Below are 10,966 nucleotides of genomic sequence, written 5' to 3'. Positions count from 1 at the left end.
CCGATGTTTATAGGTACTACTGGAGCTCAATTATCTCGGCTCATATGAAAAATAACAAAATATTGTTAACTGATAAAAAACTTGTCATTTTATCAGCTACATTTTATTAGTTGACCACTTTTTGATATCTTTTATGGGAACCATGATAAATAAGATCAAACAGATTGAAGTCGCCGGGGAAGAAGGGTGTTTGGTTGCTTTGAGCCCAATTATCTTGGCTCCTATTAGAGATATTAAAATTTTGCCAATTGACAAAATGTTTGCCATGATTAAAACTACATTTTCTTACTTGACAAATTTTTGATATCTTTCATAGAAAACGAATAACGCGCAGCTCAGACGATCAGACGGTGCCAGCAGACATGTCTACCTTGCGCTCAATTATCTCGGCCCCTGTAACAGATATCAAAAAATTGTCAACTGATAAAATGTGTCATGATATCGGGTACATTTTTTTAGTTGACAATTTTTTGATATCTTTTAAAAGAACCGAGATAATTAAATTTAAAGTAGCGACAAGTTCAAGCGAAGTTCAAGCGAGGTTCAAATTCAATATTTTTAATTTTTCAAAAAACAAAAATATGGCATAATTTTTCAGCTGGGGCATCACATGCTACGAAGTCTTTGCCGATGGTGCAGAACCATTCGAAAGCATTTCGAATGCTGTTGTAAAGGCGGATGTCCTGAGTTCGAAATTCCTTCAAATGCCTTCAAACACTCCAGAAGCCATCAAAAAGTACCTCAACCACTTCATTTTTGTCGAAGCTGCTCGCCGAGCCAGTATGTCGATGGCCGTTGGAGAGTTTGATCGAATGGCGGTGATGAGTGAGAATGGAACGCTGGAAGGGGGCGGAGCCAAACAGAAATTGCTGAAAGTTTTCAAGAAGCGACATGAAAAGCAGTCGAAGGGAGAGTAGTGAACTCTGTGTGAACTATGATTATGGAATTATGAAGCTTTGAATTTTTGAATGTTTTTTTAACTTTCCAGGAAGACATACAGAAGTTTAGTATCCCAGAATCTCAGAATCTTAGAATCTTAGAAGCTCAGAATCTCAGAATCTCAGAATCTCAGAATCCCAGAGTCTCAGAATCTCAGAATCTCAGAATCTCAGAATCTCAGAATCTCAGAATCTCAGAATCCCAGAGTCTCAGAATCTCAGAATTTCAGAATCTCAGGATCTCAGAGTCTCAGAATATCAGAATCTAAGAATCTCAGAATCTCAGAATCGCAGAATCCCAGAGTCTGAGAATCTCAGAATTTCGGAATTTCAGAATCTCAGGATCTCAGAATCTCAGAATATCAAAATCTCAGAATCTCAGAATCTCAGAATCTCAGAATCCCAGAGTCTCAGAATCTCAGAATCTCAGAATTTCGGAATTTCAGAATCTCAGGATCTCAGAGTCTCAGAATATCAGAATCTAAGAATCTCAGAATCTCAGAATCTCAGTATCCCAGAGTCTGAGAATCTCAGTATTTCGGAATTTCAGAATCTCAGGATCTCAGAATCTCAGAATATCAAAATCTTGGAATCTCAGAATTTCTGAATTTCAGAATCTTGAATCTTAGAACCTTAGAATCTCAGAATCTCAGAATCTCGAAAAAAAATGTTGGTCGAAAAAAAATCACATAAGGGTCCCCCTTATGTGTTTTTGAAATTTTCAAAACTAGTGAAATGACGGGCCCGGCCCGTTACAAGTATGAGAATCTTGGAATCTCAGAATCTCAGAAACTCAAAAAACTTTCAGATGAAAAAAGAAAAAAAAAGGTTTATAGTCTCATGACAGAAGCAGAACTCGAGACATTTACAATCTTATTATCATTTGGTTTTTTACAAAAAATCATCGAAACTAAAAAATTTCTATAAGGAAAATGAACGAAAAGAATACAGAAACTAGCGATTCCCTTATGTAAAATCACTGGCAAATAGGTCAAATTATTTTTCGCCTGATCAAATTCCTCTTGTTTTGTATAATCAGTTAATGAAATCATTGGAATCAAAAGCATAGAAATCGGAATAGTAATTTGAAGAAATATGCCAAAAAGTGAGCGAATTTGAAGACGTCGGGTTTCAGAAGACACTTGGGATGATTTCGAATGAAAGAGATAGTAGAGACAGCAGACGGCGAAGAAGAAATTTTGAAAAAGAAGAACTCCATTTATGAATAAATTCATTGCACTTGTGTAGAGTTTCCAGAAGCCTTCCAAAGGGTAAACCATGATATTTTCGGTGAAAAAGTATTCTGGGGGACAGGGGAATGTCTGAAAATTAATAATTTTGAGAGTTTGGAAGTTTTCAGAAAACTTCAGTCTTGAAATCTTTACTGGTTTTTAGGATCTGAATCTGAATCTGTCTGAAAACTCGAGAAAATTAAAACTTTCTAATTTCGAATTTTCGGTGACGTTAGAAATTCAGAAACTCAGAAAACTTTGAAAAATGTCTTTAATTTTCGAATTTCCAAAATTCGGATATTTTGAAATTTGTTATTTCCGAATATTCGAATTTCCAATGTGCTGAATTTCTCAATTTCTGAATGTCGGATATTCAGTATCTATATTTTCTAATTGCGAGTTTTCAACTTTTGCAATTCCCGTAGTTTCTCGGATTTCTGGAGTTTTGTATTTTCGAATTTTCGAATTTCTAACTTTTCGGAATTTTGATATTCGAAATTTTGTTTATCGACTTTTTTCCAATAAATTTGAAATCTCAGTATTTCAGAAAAATGCGAATTCTGAATTTCGGAATTTACGAAATTCGACTTTTCAAAATTTCTGAACTTTAAAAACGTTGAACTTTGAGTTTTCTAGTTTTCTGATCTTTCAAATTTTGTGAACTTTCTGATATTCTGAACTTTGTGATTTTCAGAAATTCTGATCTTTCAAAATTTTTTATTATCTTTCCGGTTCAATTTTTTGGAAAATTCGGAATATCAAAACTTTATTTTGAATTTTCTGAATTTCTGAAATTCAAAAACTCAAAATTTTAGGAATTCGGAATTTCAGAATTCCCGAATATCTACTCACCTTCAACAAAACCATCCTCGCGTCATCTGGATTCGGGAAATTCAAAAAAATGGGGACCATCAATGCCATACATCCAAAAATATTGAGAAACAACCATAAATTCCTAGTTGAATTATTTTGAAATCGAAAAATATTATTGACAATTAAAGTGCTTCGATTTTCAAAAAGTATCAGAAATGACATGACCATAGCTGCAAATTTCAGATTTAAAAAGTATTATCTGGCGAAAATTTTCCCGTAAAACCTGTAATAAAAGGGCACTCACACTGTAAAGTTTGAGCTGCAAACTTTTCTTTGCTCCCATGCTAGCTCAATTATCTCGGTTCTTTTGAGAGATATCAAAAATTGGTCAACTGATAAAAAATTGCTGATAATATGATAAATAATTTATCAGTTGACAACTTTTTACTATCTTTGACAGGAACCGAGATATGTGAGCTCAAAGCTAAGAGTGAGGGGGCCCTTCTATTACAGGTTGTCAAAAAGCCCACCAAAACTAGTCGCAGTTTGTAAAAAACATTGAAATGCATTGGAAATTCCCACTGAACTTAGAATTCCATCAAAAAATCCAGCCATAACCGGATAAAAAAAGTAAGGAGTCGAGAAAAATGAATAGTAAATTCCACAAATTGTATACCAGAAATTCAAATTTAGCAGACTCGATTTTACCGATTCCATGCTTTTTGGCGTTTTTTTGAGAATACAGAAAAATGCGAAAAGTTGAAATGGTAGACTAATTAGTGTAATTAAGCGGCAAATGTCAACGAAACTTTCTTTGGATTCCAAAAATTTCAGCGGTTTTCTAGAAGCATTTTCACATAAAATTGGGTAAATATTGATAAAATAATCAGTTAGATTTTGAGACATTCTTGATAAAATTGTTTTGAAAAAATAAATTTTTGAAAAAGAATATTCTAGAATATGATATGGTCAGCTGACCGGAAGTACATCGGAAGACATATGTCTAGCCAAGTGAGAAAAAAATTAATTAATTTTTTGAACCGAGAAAAGTTTTTTGACTAGTTTTGGACCGGAAAAAATGATGAGCAATAAAAAAAATCTATTTTTGAAGTTGTTGTTTGAAGTCGTTGTTTCTGACTTCATCCTCGATCTCGATCCACCAAGTGATTCCTATCGTGAAACTCGACGAGAAAAGAATTCAAAAGTGAGAGGACCAGTGGATTTTTGCGATTTGAATGCACCAAAAAACGAGCATTTTTCTCTGGAGCCATTTGATTCAAAGAAATATAAGAAGCTTCCCGAAACTATCAAAATTCTTCTTCCATTGGTATTGAAAGTTCCTGAAAAAAAGGAAATAAAAATTCCGGACACTTCTAGAGATGCAACGAAAAATCAGGAAAAGAGAATGAAGAAAAAGAACAAGTGCACCATTTTGTGAACTTTTTAAATCAATGTTTTATTCGAAAAATAAAAATGTTTTATACAATTTTTCAAATCCCAATAATTTATTCCATCTAATGAAAAAATCACAAGTAATGAGGATACCCAACTTTTCAGATCATGTACGAATATGAGCAATCTCGCACACCCTTGATATTTGGAAGTTTCTGGTGTCCGTTATCACGATATACGTCGTCCTGAAAAAAATACAAAATTTTAGGCTTTCTGTAGCAAAAAACGCGTCAAGGCACTAAAAATGCGCAAAGCTTGACACAACTTCCGTTTCCGGCGTGTTTCCTGTTCTTCACTGTAATTTTGGTTTTAAAAATTGCATCAAGACGCGAGAAATGCGTCAAGCCACAAAAATTGCGTCAAGCCACAAAAATTGCGTCAAGACGCGAAAAACGTGTCAAGGAACGGAAAATGCGTAAAGCTTCGAAATTATTGGTTTTTAGCATCTAAACGTTTTCTAGGCGCACTTTTGGTTCCTTGACGCGTTTCTGGTGATTTGGCATAGTTTTCGGTTGAAAGCACCAAAGTTGCGTCATGGTGCAAAAAATGCGCCAGGCACTAGAAATGCGTCAAGCCACAAAAATTGCGCCAAGGCGCGCGAAATGCACCGAAATACGGGCTTTTAGCGTTTGAAACGTTTCCTGACGCATTTTATGTGACTTGATGCACCTTTGGTGCCTTTTACGCGTTCCTAGTGCCTTGATGCATTTTCTGTGGTGTAAGGCTTGACGCAATTTCCGTTTTTGACGTGTTTCTGGTGCTTTCCTTAGAATTGCGTCAAGGCCCGAGAAATGCGTCAAGGCACAGAAAATGTGCCATACCATTAAAAAAAGAGCCAAGGTTAGAAAAAAAAAGGTTTAGCGTCCAAAAAGGTTCCTTGACCCGTTTTTGTAACTTGACGCACTTTCAGCGCCTTGACGCACTTTCGGTGCCTTGGCGCGTTTCTCGTGCAACTTACAATAACAATATTCGATTCGCATCTCGGCGAACGAATCATATGAAGTCGGAAGTTCTTTTTTCCAAACTCCTTGGATTTGAAAAATTGATGGAACAAGTACTTCTCATTGACATTTCCAAACGCGAATTCGATCTGGAAAAGAAATCAATAAATCGATAATTTTTTAGTTTTTCGAGCATGCGGACCAATTCATGATCATCCATTTTCGTTGGATCGCCATCGCTGAAAATCGATAATTTGATTTTGTTCATGAGCTGAGCATCTGGAAGTGGAAGTGCCTCATCTGAATCTGGTGGAAGATAGAATCCTTCTTGTATGAAAATATCCAAAGTGTGCTCGGGTTTCATGTTGGCGGCATAGTCAGCCATTGTGACACTGTCCTCAGTTGCCCAGAAACGAATCCTAAAACATGGGAAATGGGTCGAGGCACGGAAAATGTGCCAAAGCAAAAAACTTGCGTCAAGGTTTTATAAATGCGTCATAGCACTAAAAAACGCCAAGACACTAAAAACACGTCAAGGAGCTAAAAATGCGAAAAAAAACACTATAAATGTGCCAAGGCACGAGAAAAGCGCCAAGGCACGAAACACACGTCAAGGAACTAAGAATTCGGCAAGGCACGAGAAATGCTCTAAAACACTAGAAATGCATCAAGACACTAAGAACACGTCAATGCCCTAGAAATGCGTCAAAGAAACTAAAAGCGCGCCAAGTCACAAAAAATGCGTTAAGGCACGTGAACTGCGTCCAGACACTAGAAATAAGCCAAGGCGTTAAGAAAGTGTCATGGTCACGAAACATTTCGTGCTTTGACGCTTTTCCCATGACTTGACGCGTTTTTAGTGTCTTGACACATTTTCCGTGTTTTGACGCGGTTCTCGTGATTTGTCATATATCTCGTTCCTTGGTGCATTTTTGGCGCATGCTTTTACGCATTCCTCGTGCCTTGACGCATTTCGCGTGCAAGCTCATTTTCCACCTACCATTGGCAATTACTCAGCCCAAACTCCAATTTCTGAACATATCCGCTGGTCACAACCATCGATGGTTGGAATAGACCATAGGAAGCTGTGGAAATGTACGGTGAATGCTCATAAACGGGTTTACGAGCTCCAAAAACGCCAACTTTCTCATAATTCGAGCAGTGTTGCTCGACGTTTTGCAGTTTATTCGCTTGCACTTTCAACGTTTTGAGGTACTGTAATATCTAGGATTACTGTAGAAAGGATTACTGTAACTTACATCCAAAAGATCCGTAGTTTTGTTAGAGCCACCTGTCGATGCCATACTGTAAGTGGGAATTGCTCCATTCTGCGCGTCATTTGGCAACCATTTTGGCCATTTTTCGTCGGCCACCGATTTCGAATTTTCGTAGTCGAAAATTGGCAAAAAGTCGCCGATTCCTGGCTTGTTGATCTCGCACATTCGGCTGAAAAGTTCCGATTTTAGTTGCACGAGAAATGCGCCAAGGCACCAAAAGTGCGCCAAGGCAGCAAAAATGCTTCAAGTCACGAAAAATGGGCTGCGTCATCGAAAATTGCGCTGTATCCGGGCTTGACACATTTTTCGGGCCTTGGTGCCTTTTCGTGCCTTGGCGCGTTTTCTGCGTTCATTTCTCGAGAAATGGGTCAAGGCACCAAAAATGCGTCAAGCCACGAAAAATGGCTCAAGGCATTAAAAACTTCATTAAAAATAGGTCTTCACTCATTTTTCAGGCTTTTTTAAAGCCTTGGCGCTTTTTTCGTGCGTTGACGCTTTTCTCGTGCCTCGGCACACTTTTCGCTATTGACGTCCTTTTTAGTCTAAACGAAAATTGCACCAAATCAGCGAAAAACGCGCCTAGACCAACCCTTGACGCACTTCCCGTGCCTTGACGCATTTCTCGATCTCACCCACCTATTGGTCAAAATGAGCAACTCTTTTCCAGTCAAATCCCAAATCAAATCCTGATATTTTGAAGAATCCGCTAGAATTGCCTTCCAAGATTCATGATTTCTGGGCTCTTCGTTCAAAACTCGAATCTGGAATTTTTCCTCGGGAGTTCTCTGGAATTGTAGGGCCGGCTCCACGTAGAACGCCTCAGTTTCAGGTGTAGCGGCGTCGGGTTCTGCAAAAAATGAGCTTTGAAGCGAAAAACAAGAATGCACGAGAAATGTGCCAAAGCACGAGAAATGCGTCAAAACACCGAAAGTGCGTCAAGTTATGGAAACACAGCGAAATCATCGAAATCTGGGTTAGAACTAGGTCGTGACGCATTTTTCCAGCATTTTCCAGCATTTTCCGTGCCTTGGCGCATTTTCAGTGCTGAGGGACATAAAGTGCGTCAAGTTGCTAGAAAAGCGTCAAGGCATGGAAAATACGTCTTTTGACAAAATTTCGCGCCTTGACGCGTTTTCCGTGCCTTGACGCATTTTCCGTGCCCAAACTTACTGAAAAGAATCTTCCGAATATGAGGATATAACTTGACATAAGAATTGTCACAATCGAATTCATCAAATTTGTTCTGTCCATCATACGTCTTCTGTTTAACCGCGCACAAGTAGATTCTGAAAAATTCTTGACGCGTTTCCCGTGCGTTGGCGCGTTTTCAGTGCACTCACGCGTGACAATATTTCGGCGGCCAAAAATAGACGGCAAACTGTCTCTCGGCACTGCTTACTGGCCAAACCGACGCGATTCCTGGGCGACCCTTGTCACTGGAAAATCGATTATTGATTTATTGATTTTTTTTCAAATTTCTTACTGTGTCGTGACGCGGAGACTGTAGGACCCATGAATATCAGTAAGGGGTCCTTCGAAATTATATTGCCCCAATTTCGCCGGTGGCGACGGTGGAGATGGAGTTTTTGTAGTTGGCTCCGTTGGAATTTCTTGGGTTACTGTAGTTGGATCTGTTGAGTCTTGCGCAGAAATCCATGGGACAAAAAGCAGAAGGACGAGGAGCTGAAAATAACGGAAATTGCGTCAAGTCATCACAAACGCTTCGAGGAGAAAAAAGTGCGCTAAGGCACCTAAAACGCGCCAAGAAACCAAAAACACGTCAAGTCACCGAAAGTGCGCCAAGGCACCAAAAAAGCGTTAAATCGCTAAAAAACGGGAAAAGGCATCGAAAATTGCGTTAGTATCAGGTTTTGACACATTTCTCAGGCATTAGTTCTTTTTTCGCGCCTTGGCGCAATTCTCTTGCCTTGGCGCGTTCCCCGCGCGTTTCGAGTTTTTTCGCCAATTGGTGTACGCAAAACGCGCCAAGTCACCGAAAATGCGTCAATTCACCTAAAATGCGCCATGTCCCGAAATATGCGCCAAGTCACCAAAAAACGCGTCAAGACACCTTAAATGCGTAAATCACCGAAAGTGCGGCAAGTCACGAAAAGTGCTTCTCATTACTACCCATGCCTTGATGCGAATTTCGTCGACGCACTCCTAGCGCCTTGACGCGTTTCTGGTGCATCGGCGCACTTCCGGTGCCTTGACGCATTTTTAGAGTCTTGGCGCGTTTTTCGTGCATCCGCGTATTTCTAGCGACTTGACTCATTTCTAGACCCTTGACGCGTAACTGGTGCCTTAACGCATTTCTAGTGCCTTTGCGCGTTTCTCGTGCCTACCGTACCTTTGCTCCTTTTTCATTCGTCGTCATCATCTCGTTCTCGATTGGATGATAATGATGGCAATCGTTTGCTGTGATTTTCGCGCCAAACAGTAGTTCGAATTTTCGGGAAAATCGAAAATAATTCTCGGCCGAATCGAAAAATCACAAGTCGGAGATGGCGTTGGATGGGGGGAAAATTGAGTTTTTTGATTTTTGAGAGATTTTCCAAATCTTTTATGAGGAGTTGTGGAGCACGTGGAGAAATCCAAGGTGCCACGGCCGACCGCGTCATCTGTGCCACGGCCGGCCGCGTCATTCTGAGAAAGGGTATAGAGATAGATAGGGTACGGCGACCTAGCGGCCTTAGTAGTACCTGGGTAGCTGAGCTTATTTTCGAAAGAACGGCCGGATTGGTCCACGGCAAAGTACCCACGGCCGAGAGAGTGTGGGGAAGGGAGAGAGCGCAGACTGCGAGAAGCTCTAACTGTCTGCGTCTCTCTGAACTTTCAAAGGGCGATATCTCGTCTTCCAGATGAGCTAGTGAAATTAAATTTGGACCATTTTGGGGATTTTTTACCTATTTTCGGACTTTTCGAGCATTTTTTTTTCAGAAAAATTGTCAAATTTGAAAATTCCTACTGTATTATATTTCACCTGTAAAAAAACTAGTTTTCTAGCTCGCTCAGAACTTTAGATACATTAGTTGAAGTTTAGAAGAGACGCAGACAAGCAGAGAGTCTCCTTGTCTGCGCTCTCTCACTTCCTCACACTCGCTCCTCTTAAAATGTCATTTAGCTGTATCTCGGCTCCCAGAATAGCTAGAATCAAAATTTTGTTTCAAAATGTAGTTTGAAATTTGTTATTTCAAAAAATTCATAAAATTTCGTACATTTCAGTGGAAATTCCATTGTTCCAGGTCTTCTAGGAGCTGGGATACGGCGATTTGAAGTTAGAGCGCCAGACAACCAGCGTCTCCGTCTCTAGACCCTCCACCAATCCCCACACTATTTCTTCTGGCCCAAAACACAAAAATAAGCTCCGCCCCCTTTTCCCCCCTTGCAGTCCAGAACACACAATATCGAACGTTTTTCTACAGAATTCCCAAGCCCCGCCCCTTTGTCTGTGAGGTGCTTTTTTTTTTGGCAAAATCTAGGGTTTGTTTTTCCAGTTTTTTTGTTGAGAATTTTCTAGAACGTCTATTACGGTGACCTAGATTTTCTACTTTTTGAATTTCAAGGTCATTTACTTGCATGGCTTAGTGAGAGACGCAGACAGTTATAGTGTCTGGTTGTCTGCACTCTAACCCCACATCGCTGTATCTCGGCTCTCAGGAGACCTGGAACAATGAAAATTGCATCAAATTTTTAGAATGTTTGTTTGATCCTAAAAATACACAAAACTACACACATTTCTGTGAAAGAATCAACTTTCTAGCTCTTCTAGAACCAGAGATACAGCGATGTGAAGTTTAGGCAACTAGAGTGTGGGGAAGGGAGAGAGCGCAGACTGCGAGAAGCTCTAACTGTCTGCGTCTCTCTGAACTTTCAAATGGCGATATCTCGGCTTCCAGCTGAGCTAGTGAAATTGAATTGGGACCATTTTGTGGGATTTTTCACCTATTTTCAGACTTTTCGAGCATTTTTTTTCAGAAAAATTGTTAAATTTGAAAATTCCTACTGTATTATATTTCACCTGTAAAAAAACTAGTTTTCTAGCTCGCTCAGAACTTTAGATACAGTAGTTGAAGTTTAGAAGAGATGCAGACAATTAGAGAGCCTGCTCGTCTGCGCACTCTCACTTCCTCACACTCTCTTACCCTTAAACTTCATTTAGCTGTATCTCCGCTTCAAGAATAACTAGAATCATAATTTTCATTTCTCATCAAATTTTGAAAATTTTCATTTTTGAAAGGGAATGAATCCTAACATTCAAGAAAAACTTCATTGCTCCAGGTCTTCTAAGAGCCGAGCTACAGCGATTTGAA

At 39.4% G+C, this 10,966-nt stretch overlaps 4 protein-coding genes across 4 annotated transcripts; 2 read left to right on the top strand and 2 right to left on the bottom strand.

The window, feature by feature from the left end:
- Positions 1-362: 362 nt before the first annotated feature.
- Positions 363-917, top strand: CBG20403 (the record flags this gene model as incomplete). The annotated part of the gene is made up of 2 exons (XM_045241350.1): positions 363-541; positions 599-917. The coding sequence occupies 2 exons, from the start codon at positions 363-365 to the stop codon at positions 915-917; spliced, it is 498 nt and encodes a 165-aa protein (XP_045097032.1).
- A 1,252-nt stretch (positions 918-2,169) lies between these two features.
- CBG20402 lies at positions 2,170-3,211 on the bottom strand (the record flags this gene model as incomplete). Its single annotated transcript, XM_002646499.1, has 3 exons — positions 2,170-2,260; positions 2,645-2,730; positions 3,023-3,211. 3 exons carry the CDS (start codon positions 3,209-3,211, stop codon positions 2,170-2,172), a joined length of 366 nt encoding a protein of 121 aa, XP_002646545.1.
- A 732-nt stretch (positions 3,212-3,943) lies between these two features.
- Positions 3,944-4,421, top strand: CBG20401 (the record flags this gene model as incomplete). The annotated part of the gene is made up of 2 exons (XM_002646498.1): positions 3,944-3,994; positions 4,095-4,421. The coding sequence occupies 2 exons, from the start codon at positions 3,944-3,946 to the stop codon at positions 4,419-4,421; spliced, it is 378 nt and encodes a 125-aa protein (XP_002646544.1).
- A 115-nt stretch (positions 4,422-4,536) lies between these two features.
- CBG20400 lies at positions 4,537-9,033 on the bottom strand (the record flags this gene model as incomplete). The annotated part of the gene is made up of 9 exons (XM_045241349.1): positions 4,537-4,620; positions 5,394-5,525; positions 5,579-5,795; positions 6,377-6,591; positions 6,636-6,822; positions 7,290-7,500; positions 7,824-7,939; positions 8,137-8,336; positions 9,004-9,033. 9 exons carry the CDS (start codon positions 9,031-9,033, stop codon positions 4,537-4,539), a joined length of 1,392 nt encoding a protein of 463 aa, XP_045097031.1.
- Between the last annotated feature and the right edge of the window lie 1,933 nt (positions 9,034-10,966).

Source organism: Caenorhabditis briggsae, assembly GCF_000004555.2.
Source record: "Caenorhabditis briggsae complete genome, chrI, whole genome shotgun sequence".
Taxonomy (NCBI): domain Eukaryota; kingdom Metazoa; phylum Nematoda; class Chromadorea; order Rhabditida; family Rhabditidae; genus Caenorhabditis; species Caenorhabditis briggsae.
The sequence above is the reverse complement of the archived record's forward strand: the minus strand, read 5'-3'. Positions and strand labels throughout refer to the sequence as shown.